The 27,790-nt window shown below is 56.0% G+C and overlaps 2 protein-coding genes across 2 annotated transcripts; one reads left to right on the forward strand and one right to left on the reverse strand.

Annotated features, from left to right (window-relative positions):
- Positions 1 to 29: 29 nt before the first annotated feature.
- Ppp5c (protein phosphatase 5 catalytic subunit) lies at positions 30 to 20,218 on the forward strand. Its single transcript, XM_003464596.5, has 13 exons — positions 30 to 236; positions 5,307 to 5,548; positions 9,895 to 10,042; positions 13,441 to 13,562; positions 15,228 to 15,293; positions 15,598 to 15,696; positions 16,233 to 16,338; positions 17,903 to 18,045; positions 18,160 to 18,247; positions 18,409 to 18,449; positions 18,548 to 18,726; positions 19,475 to 19,556; positions 19,659 to 20,218. The coding sequence occupies exons 1-13, from the start codon at positions 116 to 118 to the stop codon at positions 19,719 to 19,721; spliced, it is 1,500 nt and encodes a 499-aa protein (XP_003464644.1). The 5' UTR covers positions 30 to 115; the 3' UTR covers positions 19,722 to 20,218.
- Positions 20,219 to 25,778: 5,560 nt separating this feature from the next.
- Ccdc8 (coiled-coil domain containing 8) lies at positions 25,779 to 27,523 on the reverse strand. The gene has a single exon (XM_003464687.4). The coding sequence runs from the start codon at positions 27,513 to 27,515 to the stop codon at positions 26,274 to 26,276; it is 1,242 nt and encodes a 413-aa protein (XP_003464735.1). The 5' UTR covers positions 27,516 to 27,523; the 3' UTR covers positions 25,779 to 26,273.
- Between the last annotated feature and the right edge of the window lie 267 nt (positions 27,524 to 27,790).

The following is a 27,790-nucleotide window of genomic DNA, read 5'->3' on the forward strand; positions in this document are numbered from 1 at the left end:
GGCCCGCGCTTTACGACACTTGTGCGGCAGCGGCGGCGGTCATTCGGCGCTCCTTCGCGACGGTTCGGCCGGGTGCCGCTGGCGGCCGTTGCCAGGGTGGGGGTCGCTTTGCGGCATGGCGATGGCGGAGGGCGAGCGGACTGAGTGTGCCGATCCCCCCCGGGACGAGCCTCCGGCTAATGGCGCTCTGAAACGGGCAGAAGAGCTCAAGACCCAGGCCAACGACTACTTCAAAGGTGCGCCTAGCCCGGACAGGGCGAAGGAGGGTGGACAGCGGCCCAGGCCAAGGGGTGCCGCGCGGAACCATGGCAACGCGGAGCGGCAGCCTGGGCGCGGGGCAGGCAGTACCAAGTGATGGGACGTGAGGAGGCCTGGGATGGCGCTACCGAGGGGTGACATAGGGGGCTTCTGGGAGGAGGGGGTAATGCCTAGAAGTGGCTTACGGAGCGGGAGCTACTAAGTGAGGAGGCTGAGGGGGGAGCTACCAAATGTGGAACAGGAGGGGGCCCGGAATGTGGTGAGACCTGAAGGGGGCGCTACCTAGGACTGACAGGAGTGATGGTGCTACCAACTGTGGAGATCCTGGTTGTTGGGTACCACCAAGTGGGAAAGCAGCCGCATAGGGAAGGGAACTATGGAGCTAGGGGATAGATCATCAGATTGGGAGGTGCCTAGGAAGTAGTAGACTTGAGGTGACCTGAAGAAAAGGGACATGTAGGAGCCTTTGGGAGCAGTGAATGAGATACATGTGACCCTACCCGTAGACAGTTTGTAATTTAACAGCAGTCACATTGAGCAAGCGTGCAAATAAATGCTTAAGTTAAAAGAAAACCAACAAAGTGATGAAGTAGAGAATAAAGTTTGGTAGCTGCTTTAGATAAGGCGGTCAGGCCTTATGAAGAAAAGGCATTTAAACAGAAATTTGGAGGGCAATTGAGGAGGAAATGTTCTAGGTAGATGGATCCACATATGCAAAGGCCCTGGAGTGAGGAATGAAAGGAGGCCCTCATGGCCTGAGCTTTAGCAAGTTTGAAGAGGAGACTGATTCAAGATAAGGTGAGGATGGGGGCCAGATCATGCAGGGTCTCACCTGTCTTATTCACTTCCCCAGAAGAGACATTGAATAGGTCTGGACTGGAGAAAAATGGGAGCTTAGTCAGCTTAAGGTTGGAATGGGTGAAGTCACCTGAGTAGAATCTGGAGAAGAGCTAGAATGGAACCCTGAGGAATTCTAATATTTAGAATGCAAGAGGAGGATGCTGAGAGTAATGGTTGGTGAGGTGGAAGGGAAGATGGTGTCACAAAGGCTGAGAGAGGACGGTGTTTCTAGACAGGTTCCCTCGGTGAGATGCTGCTGAAGTGAGCACCAAGCTTTGGCCGTTGGATTGGCTCAGCAGCTGCAGTTGGTGGAGTGGCTAAGAGCTGTTGCTGGGGAATGACAGTGACAGCTAGGAGGTCACTGTGGGGGTAAATGGGAGGCAGCAGATGCTGACAAGTGTTTGAGTAATTTGGTGAAGGGGAGTCCATTTTTTCAAGCATGGTCCAACAGAGAGGCAGAGTTGATTCTGCAGGAGAGAGGAGAGATTCACACCTGGGGAGCTCTGGAGCAGGTGGTTGGAAAGTGAGACACTCCAGAACCCCAATGGAAAGTGAGCCCCCACTTCAGAGTATGGGGATGTTTGATCAGACGGGAGCAATGAAAGGAGGTAGGACGGGTGAGAGCTTCAGCCAGAGGAAGGAGGCCAGGCTGGGAAGAACATCAGCCTGAAGGTGATGGGGAGCTATGGAGGGTTTGAAGAGAGGAGCCACACAGTCTGATTAGCTTTGGAAGAAGATGCCTTGCTGCTGGCTAGTGTACAGGGACAAAGGCAGGACTGCAGCCCGGGACAGAGACTGGAACAGAGGACAGGTGAGAGGTGGTAGGGACTCAGATCTGGCTGGAAGAGGAGAAGCTGAGGAAATGACAGTGGCAGCAGGGGAAGGGAGGCTCTCCAGGCAGAAAGAACGCAGTGACAGGCCCAAAAGTGAGGAGAACCTGGCACCTAAAAAGTGGTGGTGGTGCTGGTGGGACTGGAATGGAGGAGGCGAGGGAGGGGATGGTGAGGCTGTGTACAGCAGAATATTTTAGGTCCCAACTTTCAGCTGAGGGCTCTGGGAAGCCCTGGATGACGCCGAACAGAGAAAAGAAGAGGTCAGGCATGTGCTTTAGGAAGATTCTTGATAGGCAGAACTAGAGTCTGGGGCCAGAACCTGGGCGAGGGCAGGGAGGGTCCAGGGATGCAAGTGAGGGAATGGTGTGAGAGATGCTCTTGGAGGCCAATGTGACAGAATGAAGAAGATTCTGGGCTTGGAGTCTGGAATGTGGAGGTGTCTAGGATGAGGCCAGGTTTCCAGCTAAGTGACAGGGTTGGAAGTGAAGCTGTCTCCTTCTATGGGGCTTCAGAAAGACAGCAAGAATTGGGGTTGCTGCTGAAGCTGATTGAGAATTCGGGAAAGAGTAAGCCATGGGGAAGGGCCCTTGCTTCCCAGGACCTGGGACCCATGTTCTCAGGAGCCCGGGGGCTGGGCAGGGAACCAGAGGTGCCTGGCACAGAGCTGGCTTTGGAGAACAACCCTCTGGTCTAGCCTTCTTGCAGGCAGTGGCAGGCACAGAGCCCCAGGCTCCGGGGCTGTGGGAATTACAATAAAAAGAATAATTACAGCTAGAGGTAATTGAGCCCCAGTGGTGGCCAGGTACAAGCTAGGCTAATCCTCCCCGAGGTGCCGGGAAGTAGGTAGTCGCAGCCCTGTTTGTTTTATAGAGGAAGCGGGCTCAGAAAAGCGAAACTGCTCGCCCAAGGTCAGAGTGTAAGCACAGCCGGATATCCCCTTCCTCCTCGCCGGCCGAGTGTTGGTGCTCGCTTCAGAATCCCAGTCTCAGGAAACAAGAGGACCACAGTGGGGAAAGGAGGTGCTTCAAAGACCTGGGACTCAGTCTGAGTCCCTGCTCTTCCCCTTTCGCTGGGGCTGTATGCCCCTTTCTGCAAAATGGGGGAGCAAAGTGTGCTTAACTCCGCAGGGTCTTCCTGTCTAGAGTGGGTGGAGAAGCTCAAGCCTGGGCAGGTGCCTTGACCTCACTGCATGTCTCCTCATCTCCGGAATGGGGACTGCCTGGAGGGCGCAAGGTGTCAAGGAAGCCCGAGGAGCAGGGCTGGCCCTCAACGGTGAGGGTGCGGGTGTGGTGTAGCCCCTCCCATTTCCTTCCTCTCCCCCTTCCCTTTTCCCTTAGCCATTCATTGTCTGCCATTCATTGTAATCTCCCCAAGCTCACCGACCTCTCCCAGCCACCAGCCAGGCAGAGCCCATTGTGAGTCGGGATTTCTGATGTGCAAACTGAGGTGCAGAGGGAGGAGGCTGTTTCCCTGTTGTCTCTTGTTAGGGATGTGCACGGCCTCATGGGAAGAGCCTCTCCCTGTGCCATGCAACAGAGGAATGCTTTACCCTCAGCACTGGCTGGGCCCGGGCAGCCCGCAGGAGCACCTGACCAAACTGGAGGTCAAGTAGGGCTTCCCAAAGGGGACATTTGAGCCGCTTGGAAGATGGCCAGGAAGGATTGTTCTGTTGTCCCTGGTCACATCCCTTCTCTAATTTCAGTTTCTGTCACTCTGTCTTTCCCTCCCTTCTTTCCTCCTGTCCTTCCTTCTCTCCCTCTGTTCTTTCCTCCCTCCCTCTCATTATCTGCTTCTGACTCACTCTTATCCTCCAGGTGGAAGCTCCAGCATCCCCTCTGGGCTGCCTGAGTCCTCTGCACTCTGGTGTTTGTGTTTGAGACAGGGTCTTGCTATGCAGTTCAGACTGGCCTTGTACTCACTGTGGACCCTGGATTGGCCTTGAATACCCAGTGATCTTCCTGCCTCAGCCTCCTGGGTGCTGGGATCACAGGCATGTGCCACCACACAGGTTCAGATGTGGGAGATTGATCCTAGGCAAACAAAGAAAACAGGAAGGTCACAGGTGTTAGGTTAGTGCTCTGGAAAAGGCTCAAGTGGGGATTAGGGTGGGGACTCACAGGCTAGGCTCCAAGGTACCTAGAAGACTGAAACTCAGGTCCAGAGAGGGTATGTAAATTGTCCAAGGAAGCACAGCTAGTAAGAGGCTGAGCCAAGGGCTGGGCCCAGGCCACATGCACTGTCTTTCCACCGGCCTCTGCCAGGCTTCCACCTAGAGCACCCCAGGCCTGGGGAGGACGGGCTGAGAGTGAGTACATTTTGGTCTTGGCCTGGCTTAGAATCCATGCCTGTCACTGCTGCATGACCTCAAGTGTAAATCTTCCTTGCTCAGCTGCAGTCCCCTCATCTGGAGAAGGGGCAAAGGCAGCTGCCCTCAGACTGTGAGGGTTTAGTGACAGACTCATGTGCTAAAACTCTGCATGCCACCTGGCACCTCCTGGCCTCCCAGCTAGGGCTAAAGTGAGGCCTTCGAGGCCTGGGTTCTCCTTCCTGTTGTGTGGTGTGTGGGAGGAGGCAGGCCTGGCTTTGCAGGTACAGGCTGGGCCTTTGACCTTGAACAAGACCTCTGTGGCTCGTCGTTGTCAGGTGCACACCAGATGGCACTTAAGCTGTGCAGACACGAGGATTCCACAGGTCAGGATGTAACGGGCGGGGCACAGCTGTGGCTCATTTCAAATAAAGTCTGACCTTTTGTCCTTGGCTAGATGTCACACCCTGTTACCCCGAATGCAGAACATCACCATCCAGCCCTTGAGGTAGATGCCAGGGCCGCGGGAATCCATCCCATCAGCCACCCTGCCGCCTCTTCTGCCCTCCCCAGCCACACCAGCCTCTCCCTAGTCTGCTCCGGGCCTTCGTACTTGCTGTGGCTTCTCTGGGGAACACTCTCTCCCCGGTCAGAAGGGCTAAGCAGTTATTTTCCCCCTCTCCACCTTGTCTCCCAAATGGCTGTCTCTTTTTGGGGTGAGCCGGACAACCAGAGGGTTCAGGGCACACAGTTGGCATGGTTCAGATCACCACACTGGTACTCAACTAAGATTTCCTTCTGGATGTGGGGAGGGTGGGGGGCCCCTCCTGGAGTCCTGCAAGGAATAAATAATGCCCAGCTGGGCAGTGGGTGTGCAGAATTGAATGTGGACTTGATTGTGGCCTGAGGCGATAAGGCTAAAGTTGGGGTGGGGCAGTTGGACAGAGAAGAGCAAATAGACTGGGGACACATTTCTGAGCTCCACTGTGGACCTCAGTTTCCTCATCTGTAAACAGTACAGTGCTGGTTCCTGGCAGGGGCCCGATCTCACGCTGCCTCCTCCTCCACAGCCAAGGACTACGAGAACGCCATCAAGTTCTACAGTCAGGCCATTGAGCTGAACCCCAGCAATGCCATCTACTATGGCAACCGCAGCCTGGCGTACCTGCGCACTGAGTGCTATGGCTACGCGTTGGCCGACGCCACTCGGGCCATCGAGATCGACAAGAAGTACATCAAAGGTTATTACCGCCGGGCCGCCAGCAACATGGCACTGGGCAAGTTCCGGGCCGCCCTCCGTGACTACGAGACGGTGAGCCAGGTCTCGGGGACGGGGCGAGCTCCTGGCACTGAGCCAGGTGGATGGGGGCAGGGGCAGGAGCACGGAGGCAGCCCCCAGTCCCTCTCCACTCACTCATCCAGCAGATATCCACAGGGCCCCTGGCCCGGCCCGGAGCAGACTGCGGGGATTTCCGTCCTAGCTCTCTGACCTTGGCCAAGTCGCTGCTCCTTGCTGTGCTCTGCTTTCCGCTTCTGTGAATCGAGGAGAAGCTGGGACCTTCCTCCAAGGGCTGCTGCGGGGAACAAATGTGGTTCTGCTTTTCAGATGCCTGGAGCAGTGCTGGCTCATAGTCATCTGTAATAACTAGGTTTATGATTATCACTGCCGTTACCGACCGTGAGGAAGACCACACAACCCTTTTGGTGGGGCTTAGTTTGAGGGTAGACAGTGCCCCACTTAGAATAGGTGAGCTAAGCCATGGCAGGCAGGGACCTGTGCTCCTGAGGGGAGGAGAACTGGCAGTGTTGCCTGTGGCTCTGGGCGGGTCTGGAGCGGCAGGGTTTGCTTCCCAGCCACTCGCTCCTTCTCGCCTGTGTGCAGCAGTAGTGATGTCGGGACAGAGTGGTGGGCCCTGCATGCGGCGGCTCGCACTGTGTGTCCTGTGCCCTGTGCTGACCACTTTGCGGCGGCCCTGGGAGGGGACCTGGGGAGAAGCATGAGGCATAGGGGGTTAGGTCATTTGTCTAGCACTAAGTGACAGAGCCCCGAGACTGTGTCCTCTCCTTCTGAGCATCAGCTTCCTGGGAGCCTGCCTGAGAGTGATTGTTGCTCACTTGCCCTTCACAGTGCCCCTCCACTCCTGTGGCCAGGGACACTGAGGCATCTGGGAAGCCATATGTGCAGCTGGAGGGGTAAAGAGCATTGTTGGGTGGGGACAGCATGGGGAGGAGGCTGGGGTGATACCCAGGAGGGTGGACAAAGTGGCAGTACAGCGGGTGCCTAAGCCATTCCTCAGCTGCGCCACTCCCTTGTCCCAATCTGGAAAGTGGAACCAAGAGGCCAGCTGTGGGGCTACGATGAAGTAGTGTGAGTAAAGGTTACCGGCCGGAGGGCTCAGTAATGAGTAACCAAGAGGGCAGTGGGGCTAGGGGGCTGGGCTCCAGAAAGAGGAGGCGCCCAGAGGAGACAGTTGGGGGCAGAAGTTGAGAGGAGCCCCAGTTGGTGGAGGACGAGTCCTTGCCGCCCTGTGAGTGAGGAGCAAGCTCCTTCCCTGCAAGCTGCAGGGGTCCCCGCCAGCTGTGCATGCCCCACGTCTGAGCAGTGGCCAGGTCTTGCGGATGCTTTGAGGGCCAGGCAGAGGAACCCAAATGGCTGTGTAGAACTGACTTGCAGCAGGGCCACACCCAGCACCCACGCCATCAGCATGGGAGAACCCTGCACGGCCTGAGATTGTTACCCTCCGACTGGCTGCCATCAGCTGGCCATCTGCATGCCCACAGGCCATCAGCCTGCCTTGCCCACCCCTGTGAGGCTCAGGGTTGGGCACAGGGGCAGTGCCTCCTGCTCTCCGGGCATCTCACACCAGAAGCTGGATGTCACCAACAGCATGCCCGGGCCCTGGCCTTGGGTCAGGAGCCGCCTTTGGAGGCAGAGCAAAGTCTGCCCTTGAGTGAGCAAGCCTGAGGCTCTGCGCCTTGGGTGAACCCATTGGCTCGGCCTCAGTTTCCTCTTCTGCATGTTCACAGTGGGCTCAACTGCCATGAGCACTGGGCACAAGTGAATTCCATGCGCCGTGCAGGAAAGACGTGAGCGCAGCCTCTCCAGGCTCACCTAGCAGGGAAGTGGCAGAGCTGGAAATCTCCAGAGTCCTGACTGAAGCTATGTTAGTGAGCCATGAAGCCCGTTAAATGGCTGATACATAAAGAAGAAATAGCGGTTCACTGGAGGAAGTATGTGTATTTTGTGAAAAGTATTTTTTCCTTTTGTGAGTAGAGATGTGTCAGGTGTGATGTAAAAATCACACCTACTTCTTACCGTGAGTCATAGTCAGGACACTCGGGTTCACCACCAGCTCGGCTCAAGTAGCAGCTGTGTGACTCCGAGGGCCTTGGCTCTTAGGCCTCACTGTCCTCATCCGAAAAAGGGGGAGGCTCGTAGGGTCCGCTGCATGGGAGTAAGTAATAGAAGGAGTAACTGTCCCCTCTGGGTGGTACAGAAGCCACATGGGGGTGCCTTGCAGGCAGGGCTGCCCACAGCCACCAGGACATGACTAGGACCAGGGCACCACATGTGTCTCTTCTGCTCCCGCTTCTGGCCCAACCCTTGGCCCTCAGTGGTGCGTCTCCCTTTCCTGTGGGCCATGACAGCCCCATCCGTACACACCCCCCTGTCCTTCTGGGCACTCCTTTCAGGGAGTCCCCATCTCAGAAACACCCCTGTGTCTGTGCTGTCTGTGCTTGGTGGTGGTGTTGGCCCACCCAGATTGGGAGCGCTCTTCTGCCTGTACTCCCCACCCTGCCTATGGTCTCTGGCTTTGGTTTTAGTTTCAGAGAGTAGCATCCAGCATGATCCCTTAGAAATGCATTTCACCCTGCAAGCCCATGCATGCCGCTAGACATTGAGGTATAGCTTTATGCCAGGAATGGGCTAGTCAGAGCCAGTGCTTCCCATAGTACTCCCTGGGGCCCAGGCATGGTGACAACCTTCCTGCCATAGTAGTTCATTTGGTCTGCACAGCAGTGCAGTACAGTGGGGTTCCTATCCTTTACCTTCAGGCAGGAAACCTAGGTTTGGGGGAGGCAGCTCACTCTCCTGAGGCCCCATAGGAATCTCAGCAGGTGGTGACCTAGTTTCACAGAGGGGCACCTAACCTTGGCGTGTGGTTATTAGGGTGAGGGGTGCTGAGGAGGATCTGGAAAGCTCTCTGAGGGGAAAGGAGGAGGCTAGGCGGGGACAGCCTGGCAAGGGCCTAGAGCCGGCACATCTGGGACTGAGTGGTCTGCCTGGCAGTGCCAGGCAAACAGATGGGGGTTGGTGAGACCTCATGGGCCAGGCCAGGCCAAGCCATGGACTTTGTCCTGGGGCGTGGACTTAGTCTCTCATGTGGGAAGGAGCCCAGGGGACTCCTGGTGCTGCCAGCCTCCCTGGCCAGGTAAAACCACCTGGCTGGCACCCTAGCCTGCACCTGCCCAGACAGGGAAGGGCCCGTCGCCCACCTGCTACTGCACAGCTTTTTTTCACCCACTGGGTCTACACACCTGCCTCAGGGTACATGGATTTCACCCCCTGCCCTGGCCCTGCCAGTGTAGCCAGTGTCTGTCTTTGCTCAGTGTCTGACTCGTCTGCCAGGCTCTCCTCCAGGGGGAGCCCAGCCCCTTGAGGGCCAGTGTAGCACTTACACCTGTCCCTTAGCAGAGGAGCTTAGGGAACCTCCTGAGGAGGCCATGCAGGTGGGCATGCCAGGACAGTCCAGGGTTACAGATAACTATAGTAACTACAGAGGTGAATGCTCTCGCCCGAGGTCACACAGCAAGCAAGTGGCAGAGCCAGGATCTGAATCCTGCTCTACTTGCTTTGGAGCTCTGAGAATCAGGGTTTGTAGGAAACAGGACAAAAGGTAGAAAGAGAGGACCAGGTGGGTTCCTCTCACTGGAAACCTGCTGTGTCCCAAAGCCATGCACCCTGTGCTTCTCGTGTTGGTTTCATTTAATCAGCAAGGCAGCTGATGAAAGAGGCTTTGAGGAGCAGACGGGGCTGATGGTCACTTGCTCTGCCCTTCTTGGTGGTCCAGAGTTGCTGGGGCTCCTCTTCATAGAGGACACTGAGATTCCTACAGAGCCCGAGGCCAAGTGAACTGCTGCAGGCCAGCCCCTGGGTTCCTTCCAGCACCTTGGCGGGGACCCCCAACTGTGCCCTTCACAGACTGGGCCTCGGCTGCAGCAAATGGCCTGCCCTCGAATCCAGGCTCCCCTTCTGCCTAGAGCCTAGATCACTCTCCCACCAGCTCCCACCGACACTTCACAGTTGTACCAGGTATCCCCAGGACCCCAAGGCGGAATATGTGGTCCTCCGGCAGGATCTTTGTCTCCCACTGATGGTCGCAGCTAAGATTTCTGACAGCTCCTGCCTGGGCCTCTCTGCTTCTCGTGGCAGCTCTGATCAATTTTGGGTTGCAGAACCCAGAGTTCAGAGATGAAACACACCGGGGTTTCCCTGCTGTCACACAGTGGCCCTCGGTGGTGACTTCAGCGTCTTCAGAGCCCGAAGTTGTGCACCCTGGGGCAGCCACAGGGCCTGTGTGGCCCTCACCTCTGCAGCAGGCAGGCCTCCCCACATGGTAAATGCTGACACTTCTCCCCACTTCCTCCCTCCCCCAGGTGGTGAAGGTGAAGCCCCATGACAAAGATGCCAAAATGAAGTATCAGGAGTGCAACAAGATCGTGAAGCAGAAGGCCTTCGAGCGGGCCATCGCGGGTGACGAGCACAAGCGCTCCGTCGTGGACTCCCTCGACATCGAGAGCATGAGTGAGTCGGGCACCGAGCCCACCCCTCCACCCCGAGAGCTGCACGCAGGACTGGAGACAGCTGGGGGAGGTTTAAGTCCGGGTTGGCAGGCGTGCTGCTGGCTTCCCCCGTAGAATCATTCTTACTAGCACACTCTTCTCCTGACCTCACCAGCACGTGCTAGGAAGGCGGGCCACGTCTAGTGGGGATGCCCCTTGGGCGCTTCCTGGCCTTCCCTTTTTCTGTCTTCCTTTTAGGCAGCCAGTTCGATTTCCAGTTACATCTCTGAGATAAACTGTGACTCTGATTCTGCCAGTTGTTGGACGTGATGGGTCATATGCTGTGCTCCTTGGTGTGGGGAGGTAACAGCTGGCTGACAGCATCGGCACTGTCTTCCATTCCGGTTTTTCTAGAGCACTCTAGGTGTTCTACCAGGCAGGCAAGGCAATTCATGGACCTTCCTGTCCTGTCCAGCCCATTTGTAGTCCCCCAGGGCCACTAGTGGGGTTCAGGGCCTTTGCCTGGGGATCTGTGGCTGTTGCAGTCTCTGGCTGGTGCTGGCAGGCAGAACGGCTTCTTGGCATTCCGTGCCCAAGGGCAGAGCGAGTACGCCCTGGCCCTGCACTCGCCCGTCTGTGCTCTGCTGCCTCTGCAGCTGCCTGTGCCACTCACTCGTGAACCCAGGTGCCACCTGAAGTGAGCACAGGAGCGCATCTGCTCATGCCCATCAGAACCTGGGGAGGAATTTTGATGGCATCAGCATTCCCTGCATTAATGCACCCCTAAAACTTCCAAGGGCTGTGCTGCCTTCAGCCGTCCCTCTAACAGGCCAGGCTCCCTCTGTCCTCCCGCTCAACCTCGAGGCCTGCCCACAAGTCCATGAAAACAGCACAAGCAAGGTGTGGTGGTGTGCCTATAATCTCAGCACTCAGAGGTGGAGACCAGAGTTTGAGGCCAGCCTAGGCTACATAGTGAGTTCAAGACCACCCTGAACTGTATAGTAAGACTGTCTCAGAAACAACAAAAACAAAAAATACCCGAATGCAGGACTTCCGTGCAATTGAGCCTGCCAATGTGGTTCATCCTCTCAGATCAGAGCAGTAGCCACCTAAGCAGGACGTTGTCCGTTCCTCATGGAAATGCCATCAAAACAGTGGGTGGCCTTTGGGTCTGCTGAGAGCTGTGGTAAGGCACTGTCCAGGTATCCCAGGACCTAGCAGGCCCATGTAGACGGGCACCATCCCACTCTGGAACTGCAGCGCACTGTGTCCCACCTAAGATGTCACGGTTTTCTCAGGTTTCAAGATCACTTTGGGTCCTTTGCTTTTAGGGACAGCTTCAGCCCACACCCTGCAGCAAGGTACAAGTGTCCCCGAGTGGAAATTCTCTAACCCACAGCCCCTCGAGCACCAGCTGAGGGTCCGGCTGGGATGTTGCACAGAAGTGGGCCCTGCCAGCATCCACTCCTCCACACCATGAGCTGGAGTGTGAGCGGTTCCACGCTCATGCCACATCCAGTTACACTGCCAGAAGGGTGACTGTCCACGCCTTCTGCTTACGGGCTTGCTAGGTGAGAGAGAGCTTTCCCAGGGAGATACAGTGTCTGTCCCATCCTGCAGTGTGGTCAGAGCAGCTCAGTCACTTCACAGGAATCAGCTTGTGGGGCTGGGCTCTAGCTTGGTGGTAGAGCACTTGCCTAGCGAGCACAGGATCCCAGGTTAAAATAAAGTGTAAGTACACATATGTGTAAAATACCTGTCTACTTGTATTCCTGCTAACCCTTGCTTTCCTAACTATAGCCTCCACTGGGGCCTAATCACAAGGTTTCAGCTTTATAGTCCAGGGCAGGAAAAGAGTTTGCTAGGCAGACATACTGTCCAATCCTACAAAGTATTGGCAGGGGTGAAGACACTCTTCCCTTCCCTTCATGATGAAAAATTGTGAAGATTTGCCAGCTTCAAATGAGGAAAGATCTGGGTGTGGTGGCACATGCCTGTGACCCCAGCACTCATGAGGCTGAGGCAGGAGGATCCGTGCTAGTTTTTTTGTAGCCTCGGTTACAAGGTGAGTTCAAGGCCAGCTTGAACTGCGTAGCAAGACCCTGTCTCAAGAAAACCAAAAAAATCCCATCTAGGGATTCCTAGGAGTTTGGTTAACTTTGCAGATGGCTTGCAGAGTTCAGGGAGAACATTTTATGGAAAAGGACAGTGCAGGACACAAGGCGGGGCTACCCCAGGCCAGGTGCACAGGAAGGGGTGCCAGGATCTGGAGCATCCGCCCGGCACGCTGTCTGAGAGCTGGCTGAGCCCTACCCTCTGGGTTCCTCTGGAGGCTCCAACACTTGGGCACCAAGGAGAACATCATTGACAGTTATGTCACCAGGCTCAAGTCCAAGTTCATCTGTGCCCCCAAAAGCCAGTGCTCAAGATGAGTGGGGAGGAGTTGGGTACATTTGAGGACCTGTTCCCTGAGATGGTGGGACAGGCTGTCATCTCCAGAAAGCACCATCATGTGAAACTCAGCTGTGCAAAGGGCTCATGCACCAGAAAGTGGACAGGGCCGCAGGCTGGGCAGGGTCTTCCTCCTCTAGGGCATGCGTCTTTTTGTTTTTCTTTTTTTCTGGCCACAGCATATGACTCTGTCCTCCTGGGACTAGTTCTTGTAACACGCCAGACTTTTTCTACAAGTTACACTGCAGTGCAGTTGACATGCCTTTACATGCTTTGTATTAGGTGAGGTACTGCTCTAAAGAATAAGGAAGAAGGAAGGATGTTACATAGCTGCTCCTGTTTTGCTTTTGGTTTTGTTTTTTGTTTTGAAAGCTGTCTCCTCATGTTGCCCAGGCTGCCTTCACTTGCAGTCTCCTGACTCAGCCTCCTAAGTAGCTGCTGTACACACCAAGCCCAGCCCCCTATTCTGATGTTATGTCAGGGTCACCAGACGTTATGATCGATAAATCTGAGGAAAGATTATTGATCAGTTAGCATCTTAATCATTTAGGTGGTGCTTTTAGAGTTTAAAATGTTGGTGAGGGGCCAAGGAGATAGCTCGGCAGCACAAATGTTTGCAAGTGCAAGGTCCTGAGTTTGATTCCCGGTACTCTCTCCCCAAAAAGGCTGGGATTACAGGAATGTAATTCCTGGCCAGGTGTAAAATGTTGGTTGGGGGGGGGGGGCGCAGCTCTGAAAAAGGCAACTCCCCAGAGCAGCCACTGGCCATCAAGACCCTGCGTGGGCAGTCCAGGATTTGGGGATCAGCACACGGCTCACCCTAAAATTCCGAAGGCCGGAAGTGCACCTCCCAGTAGCACAGGACCCCGCACTCACTCTGTCCCTCTTTGTCTTTGTGTCTAAGGCCAGGTCTCCCTTCCTACCCCATGGTGGCCAAGGCCACTGACTCATTGTCTTGCTCACACACAGCCATCGAGGATGAGTACAGCGGGCCCAAGCTGGAGGACGGCAAAGTGACAATCACTTTCATGAAGGAGCTCATGCAGTGGTACAAGGAACAGAAGAAATTGCACCGGAAATGTGCCTACCAGGTAATGCACACACCTGGGGCCCTTCCATGGGAAGCTAGCAGTGAGCAGCGTGAGGGGAGAGGCTGCACCACAGCTGCCACCTCCTGAGTTACAAGTTACCACTGGCGATGCCATTCCACAGGTGCAGACTCGGGCCTTGTGAGATACCTGCAGGAAGGAAATGGGAAACGGGAAGCGGGCGAGTTGGGGAGGTGGCTGGCACAAGTTCTGAGGGCCAGAGAGGACATGTGTGGTGAGCTGCTGGGGCCTCAGGTAGCCAAAGCTGTCTTGAGTGGAGTAGCTCAGCACCACGACAGGGGCGGTTGGACATGGGGTGTGTGTATGTGTGTATGTGTATCCCCATCACGCAAGTTGACCTCCCCAGGACTGTCTCCAGTTGAGGTAGAGGTGTGTACAGAAAGGTCAGAAAAACTTTGGTTTTGAAGCTGCTTCCTTCAGAGGACAAAATTACAGCAACTAATTGCAAAGTCTTAACTGACTTTTACTTTAGGGTCTCCATTTTGTCCGGTAAAGTCAATCTGGTACAACAGGACACGGCGGCACCAGCCTCTGAAGCGTGTGGGAAATCTCCACCCGTTAGCCCTGCTGCCAGATCTTTCAGTTGCTGCTAAGTTCTCGTTTACAGTCTTGCCTCCACTTTCACGCCTTGGGGTCTCTGTGCACCCGGTTTTCTCACGACTTCTGCAACTGTCGTGAGAGTTAGTGCTGGGAGCAGAGGCAGGTTGTGGCTGAGACTCCCTGGGCTTCTCATCTGTCACTGCAGCCCACGCTTGGCCACACACAGTCACTGCCTCCCCCTGCGCATGGTCTGGGCACGCGCTACCCCCTAGCGTGAGAGCCGTGTGGGGGACATGGGGCAGAAGGGCTGGCTCCGCGCCCTCCGCATTGATTCATTCAGTTGTCTTTGCATCCTGGCTCTCCGATTTTTGTTTGCTTTTTAAAATTTAATATTATTGATTATTTGGCCTATTCTTAGCCCAGCAATACTCTTTATAGTTTCCTCCATTCTCACCAGAAGTGAACACCACCTTTCTTTTTTTTTTTTTTAACACTCTTCTCCCCGGCCTGCCGGGCAGCTGAAAAAACAGTGCCCTTAACATGTGTACGTGCTTCACTTCTGTTCATCCCTGGTTAAGTTTCTCCTTACATGCCTGTGAGTGTACTTTTTTCTTTTTTAACCTGGAACTATTTGAAATAAGCTGCAAACATAACTCATATCTCCTAAAAACAAAGGCATTCCCATGGCGATTTGACAGTATTCGTGAATGCTTGCGATCCACAGAATGTGTGTGTATAAAATTGGGAGGAAACACTGGCAGATACACAGCACTGTCGAAGTGAAAGTAATAAGACCTCTATTCCCAGACTTTTTGGTTTCTCCTGGAACATCTGTTCAAGTGGAGAAAGTCTCGCCCTTTTGTGAAGAGAAGTTTCTTCTATGGCAGTAACTTTTAGGTGTATCCGGGCCAGTTCTTTTATAAAGTTTTCTACATGTTCCCTTGTGCTAGTGGTGGCTTTAAGAGAAACCAGAATTCTTAGTTTTCTCATGAAATGGTCCTGACGGCTGCCCACTTAGGGCAGCCCCTGCTGCTCAAGGCCTCCCACCCATCTTTCCCCGTGTTTGCCCCCCAGGTCCCCTCTCTCACAGTTTGCCTTGCCTTCCAGATCCTGGTGCAGGTCAAAGAGGTCCTGTCCAAGCTGAGCACGCTCGTGGAGACCACGCTCAAAGAGGTGCGCGTCGTGGGGTGAGCGGCTCTCTGGCTGAGGGGGTTGGGGGGACCCCTGAGCTGAGGAACCCACAGATGCACCTGGCATGTTGCCCTTCCCACTGTCCCCGACACTGTACCCTGCTGTGATTCCTTCCTCCCGCATGTGCCCTTCGACCCCTGGCCTCTTCATCTCTGCCCCTACTGCTTGATTGCTGTGTCCCTTGCCTGTCCCCCTTGCATGAAGCTTCTCGGTCTGCCCTGACCTCTGCCCCCTCCCCACTTGTCTCCCTGGGCCCCTCCCTCTCCGGTGGCCTCTTTTCTTCCAGACAGAGAAGATTACAGTATGCGGGGACACCCACGGCCAGTTCTATGACCTCCTCAACATATTTGAGCTCAACGGTTTACCGTCGGAAACCAACCCTTATGTATCCTTAGCACCACCAGCCTGGGTTCCGGAGGCCCCCACCAGAGCCAGTCCCTGTCCCCGCCTCCCGTGTCACCTGGGCCAGCAACCCTGTGTCTCTGGGTTTGCTTCCCCTCCTGGAGCCTCCATTTCCTCATGGTGACCTGGGGGCTGTGATTAACTGAGCTGATACATGTGTGGTGCTGAGCACGAGGCCTGGCACATGCTTGCATTGTGGATCAGGTATTCTGCTGTTTGCTGATAAACAGCCTGAGCAGGCACCTGCTGTGCGCTGAGCTGGAGCCATGTCCCATCTCTGCTGTGGCTTTGGGGCTGCTTTGAAGGAATGGCTGTAATAGCTCCCTGCCTGGGCCCGCAAGCTTGGGCTTCCCCAAGACACAGGCACTGTTCTCGGGGACAGATTTCAAGTGCTGAGCCCCCTGGGTCCTCCTCCTGGGAAGGGCTGGCAGGAGCCTCAGCAGTGGGGGAGACCCAGGAACAGCCCATGTGGCCCGTCTTCTGCCACCCCTACTTGCCACAGTTTCCTTAGCGGGGCAGATATTTAATGGTGACTTTGTGGACCGTGGTTCTTTCTCTGTCGAAGTGATCCTCACCCTTTTCGGATTTAAGCTCCTGTACCCCGATCACTTTCACCTACTTCGAGGTGAGCTTGGAGGCTGTGGGGGATGGGGCTACAGTGGGTACAGCACTTGCCTTTGGCTCTCAGCGTCCGTTTCTTTACCTGTAAAGCAAGGGTGACCCCTGCAGCCGCTCACCTGGTGAGGTCACGACATCAAGGCCGAGCAGACTGTGCGCTGCCCAGTGCTGCTGCACGCTCACATCCTACTGTGTTCACATGAGGTTGCCAGCAGAAGGCAAGCCAGGGTCGTGAGGGCAGAGGAGCCTGGGACTCACACTACGCCCCAAAAGATGTGTGTGCATCACAGTTGTAAAACAGTAAGACATAGTTGGATAGTGTGGTCCCTGACTGGGTCAGCTGTGTAGCGCGGGCCATTGGTGTCCCCCCCTGTGCCTCCATCTGGCCTGCATGGTGCTTAGTGGTTGTGTGTCCCACAGGGTGTGAGTAGGTCAAGGCAGTTGAGCAGGGGCTGACAGGGAGCAGAGACTGCCTGAGGCTGCCAGGGAGTTCCCTGGCCCTGTGGGAGAGAGGGCAGCCAGAGCCTGTGGGGCTCCCCTTACCCAAGCTGTACCGGACAGCCCCGCCAAGGTGTGCAGCTGAAGCAAGGATCTGAATGGGGAGAGGGAGCAGGCGGGCAGGGGACTTGCGTGTACCAAGGTCCTGGGGCCGAGGGGTGGCTCTGGCAGGTCCCACCCACCCTCAGCTATGGGCTGTGGGCGCCAGCAGTGCAGAGATCCTGGGGGAAGGGCTGCATGCAGCCTTCGGGCTTCCACACACTCTAGTCACTGGGGGTCTCTGAGCAGAGGGCTGGGCTGACTGCAGTGTGGGCCTGTCCTGCAGCTTCTGCATGGCCGCAGACTGAGGACTGCTGCCAGTGAGCAATGGTGGGGGTCTGCTGACCCACGCAGAGTCCAGAGTGTGTGCCAGAGAGCAGGGCTGGGGAAGCAGGCCTGAGGGGCCTGCAGGTTCCCAGCTGAGGTACTCTAAGGGCTGTGGCTGCTGTTGATGGGGCCAGCATGACCTGGGCGTGTCGTGGGCTTGGGTCCCCAGGGCCTGTGATGTTCAGATTGCTCAGTGGACACATAAAGGACAGTAGGAGCATGCTGAGACAGCATCCCCCTGAGGGGAGGGCCTGCCACCACGCTGGGAAGGGAGCCTGGGGAGGCCTGGACCCAGGAAAGGGCAGTGAGGGCCCCCAGTAGACAGCAGAAGTCAAGTTGTGCTCAGCCCCTCGGCTCTTGGCAGCGGAGACCACCTCACCTCCCAGGCCAGGGTGAGAGGGAAGTGAGCAAAGGCAGGGTCCCCACGGCATGTGGCTGTGGCAGACGGCTGCTGTGCGTGAAGATGTCCTGCAGCCCATCCTGGATGCCCCACCATGGGGACCGGCAGTCCACTCGTCAGGCCCAGCCCCGATGCCCTGTGTATGGGCTCTTCTCAGCTCTGTGTGCTCCCTCACAGCAATGTCCACACTCTCTGGGTGTCTGTGAGGGACCCGTGCCAGTGGATGGCCCTCCCTGGGTCCCCAGTGTGTTCTTGAGGGTGCCAGGCAGTGAGATGCTGAGGAACCTCTTCTGCCCCGTCACACCAGGCAACCACGAGACAGACAACATGAACCAGATCTACGGCTTCGAGGGCGAGGTGAAGGCCAAGTACACGGCGCAGATGTACGAGCTCTTCAGCGAGGTGTTTGAGTGGCTCCCGCTGGCCCAGTGCATCAACGGCAAAGTGCTGGTGAGGACACCACGGGGACCCCGCCCCACAACCGGGAGATCAGAGACAGGGACATGCTGGTGAAGTGAGGTGGGGGGCTCCTCCTGCATCCCAGCAGCTCCCTGCTCCCCCTAGATCATGCACGGAGGCCTGTTCAGCGAGGATGGTGTCACCCTGGATGACATCCGGAAGATCGAGCGGAATCGGCAGCCCCCGGACTCAGGTGAGTGGGGCTGGTCTGGTGTGCCCTTGGCAGGGAGCCAAGTCCAAGGGTTGCCCGTGATGGGGGTCAGTGCTGAGGTCTGACTGCTGGACCAGGAGTGACCTATAAGCTCAGCCCCAGGAGCTGGGCAGGTCCCTGACACTCCTTCCCATTCCCTCCAGGCCCCATGTGCGACCTGCTGTGGTCAGACCCGCAGCCCCAGGTGAGTGACAGTACCCAGGAGCTTGGGGCCCGGGCAGAGGAGGAGGGGGCACAGGGTAGGGAGCTTCCCTGAGCCTCCCCCCTGCTTGCCACCCCCAGAACGGGCGCTCAGTCAGCAAGCGTGGTGTGAGCTGTCAGTTTGGGCCGGATATCACCAAGGCCTTCCTGGAGGAGAACCATCTAGACTACATCATCCGCAGCCACGAGGTCAAGGCCGAGGGCTACGAGGTGGCACATGGCGGCCGCTGCGTCACTGTCTTTTCTGCCCCCAACTACTGGTGCGTCTCCCACCTTTCCCGACACACAGGTTCTGTCTATTTTTTTTTTTTTTTTTTTTGGTCTTTTTCCTTTTTATCAGTACCAGGGATCGAACTCACAACTGCCTGCTTGCAAGGCAGGTGCTTATGCCGCTGAGCTAAATCCCCAGCCCCTAGGTTCTGTCTATTGATTTTAATTTTGTGTCCTGGGAGGAATGATCCATAAGAGTGGATAAACCACATCCTGATCACCACATGCTTGTCACTGCACCACACCAGGGGCGAAGCCAGCCCCGGGCCTCCTTCCTCAGTACCCCAGAACCTTTCTAAGGGGGAAATTTGTTTTTCTTTACCTGGGAGTCCCCTGTCCTTTCCTCTCCCATTGCCCCTGTTTCCCTGGGGGAAGACACTGGCAAGGGCCAGGCAGACATCCCCACAGTGCCCTGTGACACAGCGCTTTGTCCTCTACGTCTCCTGGTGTTGGGGTGCTTGTCCAGGGGGTCCTACTTCTTTTGGGTGGGGCTTGCCCTCTCTTTGCCACCCCCAGCCTGCTCCCCCATCTTCACCCCTTTTCCTTTGACTCCCCTGCCTGCCCCCCAGCTCCCTTCTTTCTGCCCGTGTTCCTCTTTCCTTTCCCCACTCTTTCCAACATTTTCCTCCTCTCCTCTGTCTGCACCTGTCGTGGGCTTTCCCTGTCTCTCCCTCCCTTCCCTTCTTCCTCCTAATCCCCAGCCCTGACCACACTGTCACTGTGCTTCTGGCTCCACAGCGACCAGATGGGAAACAAAGCCTCTTACATCCACCTCAGGGGCTCCGACCTGCGGCCCCAGTTCCACCAGTTCACAGCAGTGGTGAGTCACGCTGGGGTCCCATGCCCTGCCTGGGCCTGCCTGGGCAGCAAGTCCTACAGCAGGTGTGGGTGCTCACTGTGTGTCCTCTCCCTCTCCGCTCAGCCTCATCCCAACGTGAAGCCCATGGCCTATGCCAACACGCTGCTGCAGCTAGGGATGATGTGAGACAGCGGTGGTCGCAAGCCAGGGCCCCTCCACCCCCACCAGCCCAGCTGGGCAGAGCAGGCCCCGCCCCAGGGCAACGTTGGACCCCCTTTTACTTTGTAAAGTTTGTATTTATTCCCCTTTAGGTTTGCAGAGGGGGTGGGGGCAGAGCGGGGCTGGCCAGAGCGCTCAGCAGACCGGAGCTGGAGCCGCGGGCGGGGATCGCGCTGGGGGCGGGGTCGCGCTGGGGCGGTGAGGCCAGGGCATTCGGAGGAAGGCCTGCCTTGGGTGGGCGGGGGCCGCGAGGCTTCTCCGCCCCCTAGTTTGCATGGCTCCTCCCTCGCTAGAGCAATAGGACCCCGCCGCAGGCTGACCCAAGGAACAGAGTCTTCTGGGAGGCTATGCCTATGCCCGCCTCCTGGGAGCCCCAGGATGGGGCTAGGCTGGGGCCCGCTCCCACCCCGGCTGTTTTATGTCTGTAATTAAATATGTTAAAATAAAGTCATTATTGTAAGTCACCTTGCCTCAGGTGGAGCCTCACAGTCCCCCTTCCCCACGGGAACTGTAGGTGTCAGAGCAGCAGATGGCATGCAGGTGAGTGACAGTGGTTTAAAACTCGTGCCCTGGCTGGTTGGGAACAGCCCCATCTGCTGCCACTTGGGCCTAGGGCCTGCTGGGTGTATTTTTCCTGTGCCATACATCTAATTTACAAACCAGTGGCAGGAATGTGGGTCCACAGAACAGACATGCTGGTATATTTTTACATATCAGGAAAGCTGTTCAAAGTGACTATTAATAGTTCAGTGCTGCAGAAAAAAGAGCTACAGCAGAGTTGACCAGCATGAGTTAATGCTGAGCTTTTCATAGCTTTGAAAATTAAAGCCTCAAATTCACAAGCTGAGCGAGTTTGTGCTTTCATGTCTTATTACAAAGCCTCACTGCCCAGTGGGCAGGAGTAATTATTTTTTTAACCACTCGCCAAAAAATACTTGAGCCACCCAGCACTCAGAAGACTGAGGTAGAATGATCACTGTGAGTTCCAGACCAGCCTGCATTACATAGCAAGACCCTGTCAGAAAAACAAAACAAAACCCCTTGAACCGGAAAGAAAGTCTTGGTTCCAAATTAAACAGAAACTACAAAATCAGTTAGCTGGCACTTCCTGACAGCCACATGCCAGTCAGATCACTGTGTGGGAGTCCTGCTGAGATTTACACTGGAGAGCAGTTGCCAGGAGAGTGGTTTTGTCACAATCCGAAAGGAGTCCCTATCCCATGGGACAAGGGCAGAGTAGATGGCCAAGTCTAGGCTCCCAGTGGCCGAGCACATGGTCCAAGTGGGCTTGGTCCTCCCCAGAATTCACACCCAGAAGGCCCCGCTCCCAACCCCTTGGGGTGTCTGGAGATGGAAGCTGTAAAGAGGTATTAAGGTAAAATAAAGTCACGAGGTGGGAGGGTGGCCTTATCCAGTGGGACAGGCATCATAAGAGATTAGGACAGAGCTCAGCGAAGAGTGGAGGACTACGAAGAGTGGAGGACTACATAGCTGTGAGAGCCAATAGGAGGCCGGGTGCAGCCTGCTGCAGCAGGAGGCCCAGCCTGGGCTTTCCCTGCACAACCTCAGCGCCAGCAGAGCAGTGCACGCCCAGGACAGAGACCTCCAAAAAACGGGCCCTGCAGCCCTACTACTTTGGACTGAACCAGCTGCTGGAAATGAAGTAAACTCCGGCTGTTTAAGCTACCCCCCATGGGTGGTGCTTCGTGTGACAGTCCTCAGAGCATTGAGTTAACACACCTGTATGTGATCATGCGTGTGCCTCTCTGAAAGGACACTCTGGCTGTGGGACTGCCCTGTCCTCCTCAGAAAGCCAGGTTGGGCCTGCCCTGCTCACCCTTCTCACTGCGGGTCTTTCCTAAGAGTGAGCTTTGCCATGCGCTCCAAATGTGACTTTTCCTCCCAGTCCTGCCCCTTTTGCAGTAAGAACACTTAGAGAAAATGCCAGACAGCAGGCTTCACACTATTGTTTTGCGCTACTTTGTATTTTTTAAAATTGAAAGCCATGGTAGGTGTCACTTGGAATCTCAGCACTGGGGAGGTTGTGGCAGGCAAATCACAAATTCCTGAAGCCACCCTGGGCAATGTAGTGAGACCCTGTGTCAAAAAATAAAGTGTGTTCATATAGTTGAAAAAGTTTACATGTATACCCGGGACAAAAAGCGTGCAACATTTTCTGAGATGACTTCAGTCATGAAGATGATTTGGCTGCAGTTGATTGATAGGATGATTGTTCTAGACACATCCCCCACTCATTCTTACGTGGCACATCGGTCCCTGGAGTTAACACGTAATCATCAAGCAGTTGTAGTTTGTGATACTGGAGATGGATCCCAGGGCCTTTACACTGAGCTGCACCCTGAGTCCCTTTTCTTTTTTTCCCCACTGTTTTATTTTGAGGCAGCAGCTCACTAAATTACCTGGGCTGATCTCAAACTTGTGTGCCTCCTGCCTCGGCCTCCCAGAGCGCTAGGATTACTACCAGCCTGAGGCCAAGGTGCAGGCTCTGACTATCCACCCGTAGCTATGGAAGAGGCCCAGGTCTCAGGCTGGGAGAGGGGCGCCCGATACTTCCTGGAGTGACCAGACCCCATACTGGCTCACTAAGGTGATCCCCTTCCCCCTGCGGTGCGCCCTCGGTGTCTGCTGAACGAGCAGCGGTGCTCACACTTCCCACTAGGCGGCACCCGAGGACCGCGAATTGCAGACCTGGGATCCCAGTGCGTGAGGGACTGAAGCCGAGAGATCGCGAGTTACCGGCCAGGCGGGGCTACAGTGACACCCTGGCTCAAAGACAAAAGAAAACCGCGCCAGCAACGGCGCGTGCGCGCAGGTTCCATCGTGTGCCCAGACTGATGCTAACCGCGAGAGGTGCATCTGAGCCACAGCCGGGCTTAACTCTAACCCCAAGGATTCTAGAGGCTTGGACCGCACAACTCCCACTTGCAGCCCCTCAAAGGCCCAAAGCAGGGGGGAAGCAGGTTGCAGGGGAGCTTGCTGGGGGAACGGGTCCTTCCCGCTCTTGCTAAGAGAACGCGATTCTCCGCGGATAAATGGAGGCACCAAGATGTAACGAGCCGAGGTCCTGGGTGAATGGGATCCTCTCGGCCGGTCTGGGACAGGGAGCTGGTCTCTCCGCTCCACAGCCGCGTCACGCCGCTGTCCTTTGTGAGGTGAATGGCGGCAGAGCTGGTCTGGGTAACAGCAGATGCGGAGCCCTGGGAAAACCACAGGCTGGAAGGCTGAATTTGGGAACTGACTCAGGGACTACTTAAATCGTCTTTGCATTCAAAAAGACAATGAGCACCCTTGCTGCTACCTCCGGGTTACCAAAGTGACCCCTCTACCCTGAGTCCTCGGCTGACGTTAGGGAGACTTGGCCGCCAGCGCGCTTCTCCGCCGCCGCCGCCAGAGGGCGCAGTGTGCGCATCATCTGCTCACCGTGGCCTCCAGGAACTTCCCCACCGGGAGAGCCCTGTCTTCCTAGGCCCTTGACCCTGGCAGGCCTTATGCCTATGAGTGACTTATAAACCCTCTCCAAACTCTCTAGTAGCTTCGTGCATCTCCACAGTCAAAGCCAAAGACTTTATAATGGGTTACACCTAACCCTAACCCACATGGCACAATGTCAATTTCAATGTCATTTCAGGCTCCTGTCTCCCAGCCCCTCTTGACCAGGTGTGATCGCACCCTCTGCCTCCACCTTATGTCTGCCTCATTTCCCACACCCTCTCCGTGACGCAAGTGGCTTCATTCCCCAACATATCTCTGGATGCTGATCATTTTCCTGCCTCCAGGGCCTTTGCACTGGAGTTGCCCTTCCCCAGGATACTAACATGGTTTCTTCCTTCATTCTTTCTTCAAACATCACATTGCCAGGGAGGGCTCCCCTGACCACCCTATTTAGAACTGTAATCCTTTCCATCGAGGTGAGCTGATACACACTTGTGATCTCAACTTTGTAGGAGGCTGAGGCAGGAGGATCTCAAGCTCAAGGCAATGTAGACAACTTTGTGAGACCCTGTCTTAAACTTAAAAATAAAAAGGGCTGAGGAGGTAGCTCAGTGCTCTCTGGGTTGAATCCCCAGTACTGCAAATAAATACCTAGCACCCCTTTTCATACACCCTTACTTTATTTGCAGAACCCCAACTGCCCCCAGCATATGACTTCTCAACATTGCCTTGACTGTCAGAATTTCTAAAGGAGGAAATGTGGCAGGACTGTGGCAGTCAGAAAGTACAGAGGGGAAGCACAGGTGGTGCATCCCTAAAAGCTCCGCATCCTGGGAGGCTGAGGCAGGAGAATTACAGGTTCAAGCCCAGCCTGGACAATTCAGTGACTCACTCAGTTCCTTATCTCATTAAAAAGAAAAAAGAAATAAAAGCTGAGAGCTGTGACCTTAGGAGTTTGTTAGTGAATAAACCTTCCAGTGTCAGACTCTGTGCCATACCAACACAGGCCACCTACCTCCAAGGGTGGCCTTCTGTGGGATGGAGTTTAGGACATGGCACAGCCTTGAGACGAGCAGAGAGGGCTGGGGTGGGAGGTCGAGGGTGGGACCTGCAGCCTGGCAGGGTCGTGAAGGCTGCAGTGAATGGCTGGGAGGTGCAGGGAGTTTTAGCAGGGAGAGGGGTGTGTGCTCTACCCTCTGCCGCATGCAGCTGGGGCAGTTGTTCAGTGCTTCGGGGGACACTGAGCACACCTGGACCAGGCGGGAGCAGGGCCTGACGGCTCTGTGTTGTTCCAGGTCCTGCAAGTCTGCCCAAATCTGAATCTGTGTTCTGCTTGGATCTATGGCTGAGGAGTTTGGGATACAGATGTTTGGTACCAGGCCACAGGCACACAAGCACAGGTGGCAAGGGAGGTGTGGCCCGGCATGCTGAGGGCAGTGCACAGCTGTGTGTGAGAACTGTCTGGCTTCTGCTGTGTGGCACACACCCCTTCCCTTCCCAAGCACTCTACTGTCACCCAAGACCCCTTGAGTTCCGGATCCTGCAGAAGGGAGACATGCAAAGACCCACTCAGAAGCCAGGCATGGTGGTGCACTCCTGTAATCCAACCACTCAGGAGGCTGAGGCAGGAGAATTGCTGAGTTGAGACCAGCCCGGGCTACAAAGTGAGCTCAAGGCCAGCCTGAACTGCATAGTGAGACCCAGTCTCAAAAAGACCAAAAAAGACCCAAAAACAAAAACCCTCACTAAGCCTCCAAGGTGTCACCATAGGGTTGCTCTCAGCACCTGGTTTGTACCTTCTGGGGCCCACGTTCTTGAGTCCACCATCCTTCCTGGAGGGCAGCAACAATGCAGTCTCACCAGCCCCACCCACCTGACTCCACCCTCCCTGCCAAGCCCCCTCCAAGAGGTATCTCTCTGTGGCCAGAAACAAAAGAGCTGTGTCCACCCCCAAGGGCAAAGGCCCTTGGGATGGTTGCCATCTGTAACGCAATGGCATTCTCAGAAGAAAACCCCTGCCCTGCAAAGTGGATGGCGATGGGTGTAACTCTAGCTTCTCCAGCTGCAAACTCAGCATGGACATGAGGCTGGTTTCGCTGACTTTTTTCTGGGGGTCTTAGGGTGATGCGCCCCCACCTCTGGGTCCCCAGGAGACCTTCGCAGCCCATGGTTCCTGGATTGTAGGAACCTGCATGGCTCAGGACTCCAGAGCCCACTGTAGTCTGTTCCTATAATCCACCTCCAGGGCCCCTCTATGTCTGTGGGGTTGGATAAACACAGCTCTGAGGGTCCCATAGCCAGCTCAGACAAAGCCACCTCCCCAGCACCAAGGACCCCAGAATCCATGTGTTAAATGTGTTTCCCAGATAACTTTCTGTAGCTCATTACCAAGATCAGGGTCAAATGCGTGAGCCGTAGGCCCTGTGCCCTCCAAACTGGCGAGGCCAGACGCATAGGGATGTTAAAGTGACAACACATACGTGGGTCCCCAACATCTAGGATGGGAGAACAGCCAGCAAGGGCCATATCACCCCAGAGTGCTATGAGTTGCCCAAGTCAGAGGCCTAGAAATCAACTGGTAAATGTTTTTATTTGCATGTTGGCTTGAGATCTCATCTCGAGTTCAAGGAGGCGGTGGAAGTGAACCATGTGGACAGAGGGATGTGGAAAGAGAACCACCACCACCACCACCACCCCGCCGCCTCCCTTTCCAAGCTGAACACAGAGCATAGGTGACGGAACCCCACCATCTTAGTTCCTTTCCTGACATTCTTTGGGATGCTAAAAGGAGTCGGTATTGAAAAAATAAAACAGGGGCTGGGGATTTAGCTCAGCGGCATAAGCACCTGCCTTGCAAGCAGGCAGTCATGAGTTCGATCCCTGGTAACGATAAAAAACGAAAAAGACCAAAAAAAAAAAAAAAAGAAAGAAAAAAGAAAACAATGCACACAATATAAAATATATCACAGAGCGAGGCCCTAGAGGAGCTGCCTGCCCCACTGCCCAACTCACTGCACAGCCCAAGAGGTGGACACGGTGGGGGGGGGGCTGCAGCAGGAGCCCCCCTCACAGCTGGTCTTCTTGTTCTCCCTGTCCCCGCTCTGCCCCGGCCTCTGCCCTCAGTACCCTGAGGCCCCTGCCCTCCCCTACCCCAGGTACTCTCCTGGCTGGCAGTTGGGGAGTGGGCCGGAGGGCTCTCTTGCACTTTCTAAACCATGAAAAGCGCCCAGGAGTCTGGAACCTCACTGTCTTGACCGGTTTCTGGCGCCTGGCTCCTGGCGCTGCCCCTATATCCCCCTGGGCTGTTGAAGATCCTGCTTCCTGGATAGCCTGGGCTCCAGCGCCTTCCCTTTGGTCAGCACTGGCCTCCACCCTTTGATTATCTGCAGCTCCTGCTCCCTGGGAAATGGAGGCCTCCACCCCCTGACCATCTGCAGCTTCAGGCCCTTGCTCAGCAGGGGCGGCTGCCCCCTGAGCCAAGGATGTTACCTCCTCCTCCTTCTTGCAACGTCTGAAGGAGGCCCACGTGATCTTGGGCCTCCATCGCCTGGGGGTGCGCTCCGGAACACCCTCATCTCCTGCACTGGCCGGGGCAGCCTCCTGCCTAGTGGATGCCCCATTTCTCTCCCCAGCCACGGAGGACTGGTGAGCCTCAACCTCCACAGGGCCAGATCTCGATGCCCGACCCTTCACCCTGTGCTTCAGCTTCCCCGGGGGCACAGGGCTGGCATACTCTTGCCACTTGTCTGCCTTGGCCAGCTGGGGCCCCAGCTTGTCCTCAAACACTGGCACGGGCGGGTAGGCACCATGGACGGCACGTGGCGCGCTGGGCTGCTTCTCCCCGGGCCAGAGGAAGGCCTGGACAAGTTCCTCATCATCCTCCTTGTCCAGGTCGTTCCCCAGGAACTTGCTGCCCAAGTAACTAACCGGCATTCTGCGGGCCTTCCGGGCCTGCCCCGAGCCTGGGCCTCTGAAGGTCTCGAAATCACTGAACTCACTGTCACTAGCGTTGCTGCTGTCGTAGGTGCCCACGACCAGGCGAGGCAGAGGAGTGACCACCTGCTGGACTCGCCTGGTACGAGACTCCTTGGGCTTTTTGGGGCGCTGGGGCGGGTGCGGGGTGCTCTTCTCGATGATGCGTGCCACGTCCTCCAGGGTGCGCCCTTCTTCTTCCAGAAACTGGATCAGCCGCTCCCGAAACTCCGCTTCCTTGGTAGCGGGCTTGGAGATGACCCTCCACACGCCCCCGGCCAGCCTGACCTCCCGGGGGATGAGCAGGTAGTCCACGTCCTCCCCGATCTGCAGCATGCCCACCGTGGAGTCCTCTTCCTTTCGGAAGACCTTGCCGATCTTCTTAAAGGTCCCCACGGGCTTCAGGGCTTCCACGAGGACGTCCAGATCCACGTCTTTGCAGACATCGGGGACGCTCCAGAGAATCAGGCAGTCGGGGGACGGCAGGAAGCCCCAGGGGAACCAGCCCCCCACGTGGCTTTTCTCCAGAGTCTTTAAGATCTCCAGGGTGAAATCTGAGAGGGGGGCCTTAGCCCTGAGGAAGGGGCAGGAGGTCCTGGCCAGCCGCCGGA

The sequence above is a fragment of the Cavia porcellus genome, unplaced genomic scaffold, assembly GCF_034190915.1.
Source record: "Cavia porcellus strain 051 isolate PalLab524CR breed Dunkin Hartley unplaced genomic scaffold, mCavPor4.1 scaffold_7, whole genome shotgun sequence".
Taxonomy (NCBI): domain Eukaryota; kingdom Metazoa; phylum Chordata; class Mammalia; order Rodentia; family Caviidae; genus Cavia; species Cavia porcellus.

Excerpts from the sequence above, each read along its gene's own strand:
- Ppp5c (XM_003464596.5), top strand. The coding sequence starts at position 116 with ATGGCGATGGCGGAGGGCGAGCGGACTGAGTGTGCCGATCCCCCCCGG. Across the intron at positions 10,043-13,440 it reads CCTCGACATCGAGAGCATGA|CCATCGAGGATGAGTACAGC; the intron begins GTGAGTCGGGCA and ends GCTCACACACAG. Across the intron at positions 19,557-19,658 it reads TCCACCAGTTCACAGCAGTG|CCTCATCCCAACGTGAAGCC; the intron begins GTGAGTCACGCT and ends CTCTCCGCTCAG.
- Ccdc8 (XM_003464687.4), bottom strand. The coding sequence starts at position 27,515 with ATGCTGCAGATCGGGGAGGACGTGGACTACCTGCTCATCCCCCGGGAG.